The 13,930-nt window shown below is 53.8% G+C and overlaps 1 protein-coding gene across 2 annotated transcripts in view; it reads right to left on the reverse strand.

Moving 5' to 3' along the window:
* NUP210 (nucleoporin 210) overlaps positions 1-13,930 on the reverse strand; it is a 111,781-nt gene that overhangs the window by 14,369 nt on the left and 83,482 nt on the right. For both annotated transcript variants that reach the window (XM_053599557.1, XM_053599558.1), the window contains 10 exons: positions 12,776-12,904; positions 11,369-11,496; positions 11,137-11,272; positions 9,695-9,757; positions 9,286-9,465; positions 6,812-6,892; positions 6,165-6,296; positions 5,174-5,332; positions 2,158-2,249; positions 927-1,101 (listed from right to left, as the gene is read on the reverse strand). In XM_053599557.1, coding sequence (XP_053455532.1) covers positions 927-1,101; positions 2,158-2,249; positions 5,174-5,332; positions 6,165-6,296; positions 6,812-6,892; positions 9,286-9,465; positions 9,695-9,757; positions 11,137-11,272; positions 11,369-11,496; positions 12,776-12,904 — 1,275 coding nt within the window. The remainder of the gene's footprint in view (positions 1-926; positions 1,102-2,157; positions 2,250-5,173; positions 5,333-6,164; positions 6,297-6,811; positions 6,893-9,285; positions 9,466-9,694; positions 9,758-11,136; positions 11,273-11,368; positions 11,497-12,775; positions 12,905-13,930) is intronic.

A 13,930-nucleotide genomic window follows, 5' to 3' on the forward strand; every position in this document is an offset into this window, starting at 1 on the left:
GGGGTCTTCAAACTTTTTAAACAGGGGGCCAGTTCACTGTCCCTCATGCCGTTGGAGGGCCGGACTATAGTTTAAAAAACAAAACAAAATGAATAAATTCCTATGCACACTGCACATATGCACACTGTCAAATTCCTTTGACAAAGTTAAGAGGTCCAGTGTCTAGTATACAGCTAGCGTTCAATGCATATTTATTGAAATAGCATCACCTGTCAATTACTTTCAGTCACTCAAAACTAGGGTAGAAACAAAAAATGTTAATGAAACAGGCCTGTGACCCAAAGTCCAAAAATGTGGGTGGGCATGCATTGTCTATAATCTAGGGTCCAGAAAGTGGTATACTGAGATGTGGGAAGAAGATTCCCCTCAGGATGAACCCTGGACTTGATTCAGGGACACCCGAGGGGAAGGTCCTGTCCCTTAAGGGCACAGAATGCAGAGGGGAGTGCCATGATGTCGCAGAAAGGCACAAGCCCCAGCTGGGCAGACTCTGGCTGGCAACCCCTGGGCAACCTGGAGCAAGTCAGTCCCTCAGCTTCCCTGTCTGTAAAACGGGCCACCTCACTCTCTTCACTGCAGTGTCTGCCGTGTTCTAGATGTAGAGATTTGCACGTCAGGTCCTGGGCACATCATTTGATGCTCTTCACAACTGACCGTGTCCTAGACCCTGGGCTGGCTCAGAGCAGTGCCGGCACAGTGGGCAGGAAGCTGTGTGCCAATCCCAGCTCTGTGACCTTAGACCAACCATGGGCCTCACTGGGCCTCAGCTTCCACATCCATAAAACAAGGTTCTTGGAATCAATACTCTCCAAATATCCAGAGATGTAGATTTTTATCCGTCTACTTACTAACACCTGAGAGGGAGGAAATATCATGTCAGTGCTGTTGCTTTTATGGCTCCAAAAATGGGGAAAATACAATCCCACCTTTACAGCAACGATAATGGTTTGGTTGGCCCCAAAAGGCTCTTGTGCAATCACTTCAATTGTTGACGTCCCAGTCACAGGGCCCGATGCCAGGTAGCCCTTTTCATCAATGTGCACCACGGCAATTTTCTCGGGTCCCTCCAGGACACGGTAGCTCAGCGAAGCTGCACCATCCCTACCGAAAATGAAACAAACCTGTTTTTACAAACGGTGGTGGTGAGGGGCCCAGGTACAATGCCCGAAGACCCAGCAGTCTGCAATCACGGCTCCTGGGAGAAGAAGCGAGCCCTTTCTTGGCTGCTCCATGCCTTAGGGCCACGTGATATCAGCTCTCTAGAGCCTCAGTCACCCAGGGAAAAGTAATTCAAAAAACCCCGCCCCGGGGAGAGTGTGGCTTCTCATGCTCCTAAAGGCACACACACACTTGCTATGGGCCACCCCACAGAGACGGTGAGGGTAGAGTTTACGTCTTTAGCTACCTGGGGCCTTTGTAGGTAGTAAAGGATCATTTCTGTGGCACACTGTTTTCCAATTACTGAATCCAGGCAGCAGGGAGTGCTGGAGAGAGGACGGGGCTTAGAGTCAGACAGACCCCAAGGCCAGGCCCCACACGCCATGCCGACAGCAGTCAGCACCCTGCGTCCCCTCTCCTGGACTTGGTCTCCTCAATCATGACAAGGAAGCCCAAGAGGCTAAGAAGGGAGTTTGTAAACTACTGCCTTAGTGCCCTGGGCAGGAGGCAAATTATGCAATATTTCATATTCTTTTACATTTATTAATATCATAAAGAAATATAGGGAGGGAAGGCAAGCGCCCTCACCTCTCCCTCTGACCCAGCCTGACAGACCCTCCCTGGACAATTTTAAGAAATGGTATTGACTCTGCCTCTACTTTTTTCCGCACCTCTCTCCCCTCTTAGCCTGAGAAGCCCCTCTTCATCCTTTAAGCCCTCTTCTCTTGAGCTCCTCCATCTGGAGCACACCTCCCCTAAATTTTCATGGAAGCACCTTCCGCAGGCTCCAGCTTAAACATCAGACCTTGCTGTCTCCCAGCAGGAGGAGTGGAGGGTGCCCCCCACAACGATAAAGGGGACACACAAGTGTCCCCCTGCCCCAGCCATCACCAACAAACATGCTCTGAAAAGCCCACAGCTCCTGACAACTGTGACAGGGACACCCGAGGTGTCGGATGTGAGTGCAGCCTTGCTGAGGACAAGAGCTCAGTCACCTACCTGTTTGTCTGCAGCTTTACAAATGAGTTGGGGGACATTAATATTTGTTCTGCTTCTATTTCGGGGTTCAGCAGCAGCAGCTTCTCAAACACCTGGAAAAGAGGCATGTTTTACTTCCTGCGGTCCACGGGAGTCAGGTCTGGGCTAGGTGTCTGCCTTTGTCCTGTTGCCCAGGTGGCTGGCAACCTGCTGGGAAGGGCTGACCTTTACAGGAGGCCACAGGAGTGATGAGAAAAGGCAGCAAGCTCACGTCTGTGCGCCCCCATGGGAGCTGGTCCATGGAGCCAAACCCAGACCTCTGCCCCCACGCTCAGGGAGCAGGACCGTCACCTGCCAAGCCCAGAACCCAGGGGTCCAGGTGGAACTCTGCCAGGGTTGAGCCTGGAGAAGGCACTCCCGAAATCCTCCTTTCTCTCACTACCATTCTCAGCACAACCTCCTTCCATCTCTTTTGCCCTTTCTAGCTCCCTCTACCTTGTCGCATGGACCACAGGCAGAGGCGTGTCAGTGAACTCAGTCCAGCACACGTCAGACCTCATAACACTGAATCTGATCCCATCACTCCCAGGTGCTCCAAGGCCCTTGATGGCTTCTGGAGCCCCTGGTGGCAGCACTTACTGGGACCCCCCAGACGGCTTCTCTGTTAGGTCCCTGATGAGTTCATCACCTAACTCCCCTCTTCTAAGGCCCTCATGGCTGCTGGCTCCTGTGGCTCCCAGGTTGGCTCAGGGAAGTCATGTGCTAGGCAGTCAAAACTGTGCCTTGAGCTCTCCACTGGCTTCTGGTCACTCCAGGACTCCCCAAAGGGGCTAACCCCCTGGGCCAGGGTCCAACACCATCTGAACTGATGGTTGATTTTCCAAGAGGAAACTGATCCGACTCCCCTTCCAATACCTCTGACTGTCTACTGAACCGTAGATTTCTTCATTTCCAAGATAGGTCTAAAACTAGTCATTGAGGCCAGGTTCTATGGCTCACACTTGTAGTCCCACTGCTTTGGGAGGCCAAGGCAGGAGGATCACTTGAGGCCAGGAGTTCAAGACCAGTCTGGACAATATAGCAAGACCCTGTCTCTACAAAGAAATTTGAAAACTAGGGGGGCATGGTGGCAGGTGCCTGTAGTCCCAGCTACTCAGGAGGCTGAGGCAAGAGGATCACTTGAGCCCAGGAGTTTGAGGTAGTAGTGACTTATGATGATGCCACTGCACCCTAGCCTGGGTGACAAGAGTGAGTGACTCTATCTCAAAAAACAAAGCAAAACCACAATTAATAAGTCTCGTCAGGCTTATTTCCATAAGTATTTACTAAACAGTGAGTGATAAACAGCCTTTGGGAGCTAGGTGGGGTTTTGGTGGCAGGTGAGACAGCATGTGGTATCGAGAATGGAGCAGCTCACTCACTTTGACTCAGAAGCACTTACTGCACATTAAACTGTCACAAATGGGTTTCCTCCTATTTTTTTCTTAACTCATGTATTCTTTGTTGCTCTTTAGATCGAAGGAAAGTTATAACAGATCCCCCACTTTCCTAGTAACTATGCGAAAAGCAATAGTGCAAGCACCAAGGCAAACGGCAGCTGATACTCAACATCACTGTCAGGGAGGCGACAGGGCGTGGTGAGGCCTGCGGCAAAATGGAGAGCACAGGACTCTAAATAAAGTAGGGGTTGCTTCTCAAATCCTGCTGACTTTGCCATGAGACACATTCCATCTCTCCAGGACTAGCTGCCCATTAGATTTCTAGAGAGAATCTGCCTATTTTTAAATGCTGACAACAAATAGAAGTTTCAAAGGCCTGAGAGAGCCAATAAAACATACACAGATCTGTGGGCTGCACGAAGCTTCTCTAGCTCCCGATATATTCAAACTCGATCTGCTGTCAGGGAGGGAAACTGAGACCCAGGGCCAGTAACTGGCCCAGCTGGGGTCACAGAGGTAGGGAGTTGCACAGCCCGTCTTTATTTCCACAGTGTGCTCCAGAAATTACTTTGTTTAATTTTTAATGAGGAAGAAGGTGTCCTTGTGTGAGTGTATGAGTGCACATATGTATGCATCTGTGTAAATGTGTAAATATGTATGTGTTTGCATGTGTGTGTCCATGTGCCCACCTGTAGGCAGGGCGAGGGGTCTGGGAAATGGGTGTTTCTTTCTTTGAAAATGTCTTTTTTTGTCATTCCTGTAATCCTAGCACTCTGGGAGGCCAAGGTGGGTGGATCACCTGAGTTCAAGAGTTCAAGACCAGCCTGGGCGAGAGCAAGACCTCATCTCTACTAAAATCAGAAAAACTAGTTGGACACTGTTGCAGGCGCCTGTAGTCCCAGCTACTCAGGAGGCTGAGGCAAGGGGATGGCTTGAGCCCAGGAATTTGAGGTTGCTGTGAGTTATGACACCAGGGTACTCTACCCAGGGTGACAGAGTGAGACTCTGTCTCAAAACAAAAAAACAGTTAACTGTAAAGCAGTGTTAGGCAGGTTCCTTCGGGAGGTGACCTTGACCCTCCCCTGGGTCTTAGGTACATCAGCAGGTGGCGGCACCTGCCCCCAGGCTTCACCTGAGGGCCCCATGAGTCAATATTGCAAAGTACCAAAGGGCCAGTCTCTGTCAGGTGCTCTGTGAGTGTCTGTTAAATAAACACTGGTCACTGAATTAATGGCCCAGCTCAGACATAATGAACTCTAGCCTCTTCCTGCCATGAAGGCATACCCTAGACCCCAAGCTCAGAATCATTGGCTATTTCTGGAACGCATCAAGTTATTTCTGCCCTCCGGGCCTTTGCATATGTCCTTCCCTCTGCCTGGCCGGCCAGTCAGCCCCTCCTGTGCTCTGTGAGCCTTCCCCCAGCCTATCTCTGGACTCCCAAGCGCCTTACGAGCCCTGACACTGTGGTGAGTTCCTCTATCACTCCCAGCAGACTGAGAGCTCCTCTGGGCCAGATTTCCCAGCCCCCTGCCCTGTGTGGCCCCTTGGAGGACCACTGGCTGCCTGCTCCCACGTGGTCTCTGTCAACATGTCCTTACCTGGATCTGGATCTCATCAGAGAGTTCCTTGGCAAGGCCATGCAGCTGCCCGGCCGTGGGGTCCACAGCCTTGACCACCACCCTCAGCCCAGTCCGACCTTTCACCCGGCCAAGCACATTCATGGCAAAGTTGTACTGTGACGGGAGCCGGACCGATGCCTGGGAAAGACATCAAGCATGTTTTCAGGGAAAGGCCTGGGGCCCCTGGATCCCCCCACCAAAGGCAGAGCTGGACGGCAGCCCCAGACTCCAGGGACAGGACCCTCTTACCACTGAGCTGGGATAGGCATTCGTCCTAAACTAGGCAGCTCCGAGTAGCCTTCAGGAAACCCCATCTCCATGCCTGGCCCCCACCCCAGGTCTCCGTCCTCACTGCCCCAGATGAGGTAGGAAGCAGCTTCACAGCCCACGTTCCACCTGGGTCCCAGGTTTCCCCCGGGGCTGCAGCGTGGAGTCACAGTGGCCATTGCTCAGTCCTGTTTTCCTACTGGCTTGCTGGGCAACCCCAGGCAAGGCCCTTCCCATTTATGGACTTCACTTAACACCCAGAGGGGTTAGAAAGTTCTCTACAGCACCTTCCAGTTCTGAGCTCTCAGGTGTAGCCAGAGTACTCACCCAGGGCCAAGGGAAGGCAAGTTTGGCCTCTGTGCTAGAATAGGAGAAACCCAGGGCTGCCCAGCACCATCATCTCAGAAAGCAGGTCAGGGCCTGCGGGGGAGACCCTGTGTCCTTCTAGAGCTTTGGTGACTTTGTCTCAAAGCTGCAGATTTGGCTGCCTTCTCTGTTGGCAGGACTCCCTGCTCACCCTATCTGCAGAGGTCAGCATTTGGGAGAAGGATCCCTACAAGCCCTGGGAGAGGGCAGGAAGGAGCCAGGCGTCTGCTGGGTGTGAAGGTGGGCGCCTCCTGGGAGGCTGTGACAGGAACCCTCCCTACCCACAGGGCGCTGGCCCGGCACGGGCTGGGGGAGTGGGCTCTGGGCAGGTGGTTACCTCATGGTGCCGCCCTTGAAGGTCCAGGATGTCCCGCTTGGTGACAGACCAATGGAAGGTCAGGCCTGGTACAGCATTGCCAAAGGAGAAAGGGTTCTGGTGGCTGGTGATCCCAGTGACATAGACAGGCATCTAGGGGGAGAAGTGAGGCCCCGTGATAGGGGTCCCAGCACCGGGAACACAAGGAAAGGCAAAGCAGGCACTGAGCCCGCTGCCCAGTCAACTCCAAGTGCCGCCACTTCCTTGCTGTGTGACCTTGGTCACAAATCTTATGCTGGGCGGTCATTTGCTCATCTGTGACGTGGAGATGGTTCTGACACAGCCTCAGGGGACTGCCGTGAATATCACATGGTAGACTAAGCTCCCTGGATGCACATGCTCCGTCAGGTATCAGGAGCTGCGCAGGTGTGGGAAGAAAGCAAGTGTTCCTCGGTGACTGCAGACTTGCACCTCCAGGGATGGAAGCCGCATAACCACAGCTTTGTGCAGGAGAGAGGAGCAAAGGGTGTCTGTCCACCTGGGACAGGACAGAGGGGGAACATGCCCTGTCCTGGTAGCTCTTCTGGAACCAAGATCCAGACCAAGACCTCCCCACAGGCTGCTTGTACAGCACAGGCAGGAGGGCCTGGGGGACCTTCCTTCCTCACCTGCGTCCCTGTCCTCATCCGTGTGATGGGAGCGCGGATCCTCACAGCCCGGAGCAGCAGCACCTCCACTTCCACAACATCCTAGGGAGAGAGTGTGGGGCTCAGGCTGGCTGGACGGACGTACTCTGTGCTGGGCAAGGGCCCCTGAGAGGTGTCCACAGAAGGGATTCTCCTAGGAGACACATTCTAGGGGGTCTGGCTGCATGGCTAGCTCGTCCAGCAGGGGTCAGCCACTGCCTCTCCCAGGCCCCAGGGGTCCTAGCCTGGTCCTCGGAGCCTGCAGACCTATCTGATGCAGCCACTCCAGTTCAGCTCTGCAGACCTGGGGCCAGGACGTTGGTCTGCTCTTCTCTGGGCTGAGCAGCACCCATAAGACATGTCACCCCCAAATCCAGCCTGGGGGTCTCTGTGATTGAACAGGGTATGAGGATGAATGCAGGAGCCTGCAGAGCCTCATGGGCACAGACCTCATGGCTCTCTCCCTGCACCCCAGCCTGCTGCTCTGGCCTCCTCACAGCCCTGCAGACTCACGTGGAACGCAAGACTATTCAAACCCTGAGCCCTCTGACATGTGCTCAGCTGGGCCCATCTTCTGGGCACTGGGGTTTGGGCTTGATAAAATTCCCTTCCTTTCTTCATCCTTCTCATGGCTCGATCTCTTCCTACCAGTTCTGGCCCACCCTGTGGCCGAGGGGTGCTGATCCTGTGGCCTGGATTAGACCTATAGGACCAGAAGCATCTGAGCAGAATCACCCGCTTGGCATAGACTCATGGGTCTCAGGCCAAGCTCCTGCCTGCTGGGCTCCAAGAGACATCTTCAGATGGGGCTGGTGGTGCAGCCCCTCCATCTCCCTGGATCCTCCTCCAACCTGCCACATGGGGAGGCGAGGCCAGCAAGGTCAGACCACGAAGAGGAGGGTGGCCACGAGGGAGAGGCAGGCTAGCTGCCCTCTGAGCCACCTATGCCCCTGGGAGGAGGAAAACAAGCCACTTCCTGAGGCCATAATCCTTTTTGGAGGAAAAAAATTCCAGCAAAAACCTGGGGTATCCCCAGGACAGGCTTCTATGTCCCCAGTGCTTTCTTGCTTCTTATAAAATTGACAAACGGATGAGGGTATCCACCCCTGTGATCTAACTGGGAAACACAAAGAAGAGCTAAAAGGCCTGGAAAGTGGAGTAAATCAGTGAACTCAATGTTGGATCAAAGCCAGTCTCAGAGAAGATGGTCTCACCCCCCGCAGGGCAGCATCTTGTTTAGAGGCTCTGAGCTCGGGGGTGCAGGGAGTACTCCCAGGGAGCCTGATTCCAGATGAAGAGATGGCTGAGTTCTGACACAGCCTTGTCCACAGTCACTTTACACAGGACAGGACCACTCCTCTCACAGACCATGTTTCCCCTGTAGCTGTGGGCGGGACCTCAAAGCCACCTTCCCCAAGATGCTTCCTCTAGTCACTGTGTAGGGGCAGAGGGGGTCAGACAGATCCCAAAGATCCTGGATTTCAGCTCTGAGACTTTCTTGGGAAGGGGAAATAATTTCCCACCTCCTTTCTAGAAGCTCAAAGAGGACCTACCTGCTGGGAAAAGAAGTTGTCAGACTCCAGATACCAACTTTCGCCTGCTCGAGGTCAGTCCCACTAAGCACAGAGGGAGAAGCCTCCCTGAACTCAGTCCCATGCTTCACTGCTAACCCAGAAGAGCAAACAGGAAGGTCCCCTACCCCACAGAGAGACATAACCTCTGACAGCAAAAGATGCTAGTGGACAACTCAGGCTTTCTTTTCTTTCGGAAATGCAAACGGGGGCTGCAACACTACTGGTTTAGCAATCAATGCTCCCAGAGGGAGGGCACACTTCTAGGCGCACCACAGTCCAAACATGTGCCCCAGCCAACCACATCCCAACATCTTCCATCGGCACATTCTCCAGCCCTGCTTCAAATGAGCCAATGAAGGAACCAAGAGCTTGGAGCTCTTGGCTCTCGTCAAGTCTCAGAACTGCCACATAGTGGCCGTAAGCCACTGGCTGGTCCTGAGGCTGCTCACTTACAAAGAGAGGCATCAGGAAAATATGCAATGGTGCAGTGAGCACTGAAGGAGATAAATGTACTCAGGGCAGTGTCTGCTGTCCCCACAACTGCCATTGTCACACTCTGGAATATCCCTGGGCTGCTAGAGATCCTGGCCTACAAGGGGCAGCTGGAAGAACTGGGGAAGAGTCGGCCTTCAATAGCAGCCTCAGGGGTCTGGTGCTCCCACATCAGCAGGGCTAACCCAGATAGAGCCATCAGCCAGAGACTGCAGACCCAGAGGGCAAAACCAGAACCCCTGGAGAGGGTACTTGGGAGACAGAGCCCAAACCCAGTAAGGAGGGCTTCATCCTTGACACAGCTCCCCTGGGAAGCAATGCACCCATTGCCAGAGGCCCCCACCGGGGGTGCATCGGGCCAGCACCAGCTTCGGGTGGCACATCCGTTACCTGAGAGACGATGACCACCTTCCCAGTCTCCGCGTCCACTGCCTGCACAAGCCCAGACATGGTGGCGTTGCCAATGGCCAGCCCCCGCAGCAGCCCAGCACTGCTCACCAGTGCAACACTCTCGTTGCTGATGGAGAAAAGAATGTTGGACTGAGGCTGGGGGCCGCCCTCGGAGGTGACCTGAGGGAGGAGAAGCAGAGGACTGTCACAACCTGCTGGGCTGAACAGTCTGGGACCCCCGTGGGAGAGAGAGGGCACCAGAGGCAAAGGCTTGCACCTCAGCCTGAGTGTAGTTGTCCCAGAACAGAGACCATCAAAGTGGTCCAGCCTACTGCACTGTAGGCGGTGGCCTTGTTGGGGCCTGCCCCAAGCTGAGGATGGGAAGGACACGTGACCTTTTGGTTCTCACCTGCATGGTGGCTCCGATGAGCAGTGTCACCTTCTTGGGTATCAACCTGAATGGGGGAAAGACCTGGGAGGGGAGACATAGGACAGAGGGGACTGCTGTACTCCAAGTTCTCACTGGCCAAGTATAACTCACACTTCACACTTTTCACGAGAGGAAAACATGACTAGCAGGGCCTGGGGCCCACCCTGGAGAGCCTGCATGCCCCCCACTGGCTGTGAGGCGTGTGGTTCTCTGGGGTGTCTTCTCTTTGTGACTGTGCTTCACATCACTACACCCAAAGCCCCATGAAAACAGGACCTTTAATTCACGTGAGTCTTCCTTTTGAGCAGCAGTTCTCAACTGTGGTCCCCTGATGGGCACACTCCCTAGCCCAGCCTGGACCTGCGGCCAGTGGCAGGCCCTGCCCTCTGTGTTCTCACGGGTCTTCCAGGAAGCCTGTTGCCCCCTGGCTTTGCATTCCCTGATTCCTCTTTGCAACTTGCACTAAATTTCCTCTAATTTGTACTGAAAGAATGCCTTAGAATAGTTCTCTACCGCAGTACCTTCCTTGTCAGATAACGAACAAGGGGCCCCGGCTGCAAGGATGGGCCCAGGCAGAGACCAGGGATGCCAGGGCCCAGTGTCTGGAGCAAGGCAAAGCCCCACCCGCTCCCCAGCGCTGCCTTGAAAGTTCCTTGTTTGGCAGGAGCTTAGGAGCGCTTGTAGGTGAATGAGTGCATGAGTTGGCCAGGATGCTGCTTTGTGTGGGAGAACAGTCTCTGCAGGGTGTGCTATTTATAGGCAGAAATGAATCTCTCGTCCCCGGGAAAAGAAAGGTGCACATCCGTCTGGAGGCACAAACTGCATCCACCAGCTTCAGAACATGGATTAATGAAGCACCAGCCCCTGCATGGCACAAGCCCAAGGAGGATGCTATCAGGGGCTGGTTTGATGCTGCTCCAATGGGCAGACTTGAACATGATGTCTTGGAGGATTCTGGCTTGTGGGACTCCTGACCATGAGATAGCCCCATGTCACATGCTGGGAGGGTGCAGGGACCTTAGCGCTCCCATGTCTGGGAACTCCCTACCCCGTTGCCTCTGCTCACACAGCGCCTGAGGCAGCTGCCCACCACCCTCTAAGTGCTGGTTCTAAGATTCAGAACTGACGGTGGCAGAGTTATTCTGCTCCTAAGCCAAAATGCATCCGAAGTTCTATTTGTGCCTGGCCCCCACTCTGAGCCATGTGGTCCCCATGTCATAAAGGGAAGAAAAGTGTCTCAGCCCCTTCACCTACCCACAGTCTAACTGTGGACCCCAGGACTGGTAGGGCACAGATCCAACAATGGCCTCTCCATGGCACCTTGGAGGACTGTCACTGAAGTTCCCAGCCTATCACAATACGGTCACCCTTGCCCCCTCCCAGGGCACTGATCTGTGGGGTGTAAAAAGGAACAGTTTTACTTCAATCTGCTGTGGGGGTGAGCTGATTCTCTGTCCGGCTCTGTCGGTCACACTCGCAGTCAGGGTGGTCTGGCCGATGGCCACGCCATGGACGAGGAACGTGGCAGTGTAACTGTCGAGGGCTTCATCAAGGGCCCTGAAACAGAGAGTGGCTGGCACTTCTCCAAGGTGGACCTGTGGCACAGGCTGCGCCGGGGACCAGTGCTGTCCCTCAACCTCTGGGAAGACTCACACCAAGGAGATGATCTGGGAGGCGGCTCGGAGCTTCAGGTCCATGAACGGGAAATATTTGGCCAGGAAGGGCTTCTTGTGAAAGTCCAGCACACGGAGGTGCGCCTTCACGGTCTTCCCAATCTCCACCTACATCATGGGGGATGAGGCCCAGGGATGGCCTGTGAATGGCCAGTCCCACCACCTGTGAAGCCCCTCAGCTTTCTAAGATAACCAGAATGCTGAGGTTATCTCAGCCTCAGCACCACAGACCTGGCACTGTGGACCGTGAGCCAATCAGCAACGGAAAATCACGTGCTCACTGCACAGGGGGTAGGGACTCCCAGAGGCACCAGTTCCATTCCCTCCACTTAACTAACAGCCTAATGAGGGAGATAAGGTACTGCTTAGAACAGCTGCAGGCAAACAGTAGGCATTCAATAAATGCCCACAGACTGCACAGCTCATACCCTGCAGTGTACAGTATAGGGGAACTTCTGGAAACGAGCGTCAGGAATGCTTAGTGAGGAAACAGATCTAGGCAGCACGTTAGCCGTGGAGGGAAGGTTAGAGGTGCCATGCCTGAGGCAGGTGGGAGGACGCAGAGACACAGGCGGCTCAGAGTTGATACCCCTCTCACTCATCAACCCTCCTTTCCTCAGGGAAATGGCAACCTGACAGCAAGCCTTGGGAAGCCTCACTTCAGTTCCCCGCCAATATTTAGAGTAACAGAAATTCTCTATTTACACGAAATGAAAACCTACATCTATTGTTTATTCATTGCTGCAGTGGTGCTTGGCTTTACTGAGTTTTACTTATTTGTCACTGAAACTTCAGAGAATCTAAACTAGGGGTGTCCAACCTGCAGCTTGTGACCACATGCTAACTTTGTGAGGACATTTTTTGCTTATCTGCGGTGTTGGATATCATGAAAAGTATGCACAGACCTTTTTTTTTTTGCTAAGCAGTACAAATACTCGGTATTTGTATATTTAATGTGTGGCCCAAGACAACTTTTATCCTTCCAATGTGCATTAGAGACAAAAAAAGGTTGGACACCCCTGAAAACCATATATTCTGGGGAGAAAATTCATGTTCAGCAAGGTGTGTGCCTGGCTGACCTGCCCAAGCTGGAAGACATGAATTCCCAAGTCAAGGGTAACAGAGAGACAACTTCAAGCAGGATTTACTGTCCAGCTTCATGGCGGGATGTCAGCTGGGATGAAGAAATACCCCATCAGCTGTCACTGCATCACACACCCAGAACAGAGGAGGTAGAGACAGGCCTGGGAGCCCACAGGGCAGAGGAACACAAACCAGGAGAAAACCCCAAGGCCACAAGGAAGATACCTCCCACAGCCACGTCATTCTCCTGGCTCTGGCTCTGCCAATCAGCAGAGAGAGGCCCATGTTGAGAAGCTCCACCAACCTTGTCAACCACGTGGACATAAAGCTCCTGAATGTCTGAGACGTAAACAATGGCCTTGGCTGGGGCTGGGAAGGCGAGGCACAGGTCGTGGATCATGACGGTCGCTTTGCCGGGGAGCAGAGGGTGAACCTGCAGGGTGAGAGGCAGCTGGGTCACACTCTGCTCCTCCCCCTCAGCAACAGACTTTTACCCTAATAGGATGCCACGGTCGGCAGCATGTGGAAGCAGTGGGCAAGGAAAATCCTAACTCAAATGGCACCCTGCTGCTAGCCAGGGGATGGGCTTGGGATGGACGATATTAGTGCAGGAACAGATCACAGAGAACCATTATCTCAGCTTGGCACATTTTACAAAGAGAAGAAAGTGGGAGCTGCTCAAGGGCAGGGGCAGTCGGCAGCCTCGGGACACATGGTAGCTGGGGAGCAGAGTGAGGATTCAAACCCAGGGTCTCCGCAAGTCAGGGGCTGGCAGAAGTGGAGGCAGTAGCTTTCCAAGGACACTTCACTGAGAAGTCCCTCTCTGAAGCCACAGAATCACGGGAGCCGGGAGCGGACCAGAGAGATCACCCCCACACACGTAAGCTCTTGGAATCTTCCTCACTCATTGCCCCAGCCCCGGGTTTATTTGAAGCAGTGACCTCCTGAGATGCTATGAGCAAATGAACAAAGGGTCCTTCCCGACCCGCTGGAAGCCGCGCCACAGTCACTCTCATGCTGTGTTCACATGTTTGACGCTTGTCTGGTCGGGATGCCTTGGCCGAAGTTTGTCACTCCACTGAGGTGTGTATTTCACCTGGGTAACCTGCAAAGCTGGCAGGCGGGGACAAGTCACAGGGCTAGTGGGAGTGCCCAATAGGCTGCCTCATGCCTCCACCTGAGCCCGGCTTTGTCGCTTGCGGTTTGGGGTCTCACATCCATGGACTGTGTGTGTAGCAAGAACTTCAGTGTTTGAAAAGCTGGAATTTTAATATCAATAATCTGTTTTTAAAAAATGGGCATCTGAACCAAAGGAGGCACCAAAATATGATCACATCACACCCAGGTTTAAACACTTCTGTGGCTACTCCAGGCTCTGAGAACCAGCCCAAGCCCCATGCAGGCTGGCCTGGCCCCGCCTCTGCTCCCGTCTTCCCGGCAGCCACACTCCCCACCTCAC

Source organism: Nycticebus coucang, chromosome 8 (assembly GCF_027406575.1).
Source record: "Nycticebus coucang isolate mNycCou1 chromosome 8, mNycCou1.pri, whole genome shotgun sequence".
NCBI classification, from domain to species: domain Eukaryota; kingdom Metazoa; phylum Chordata; class Mammalia; order Primates; family Lorisidae; genus Nycticebus; species Nycticebus coucang.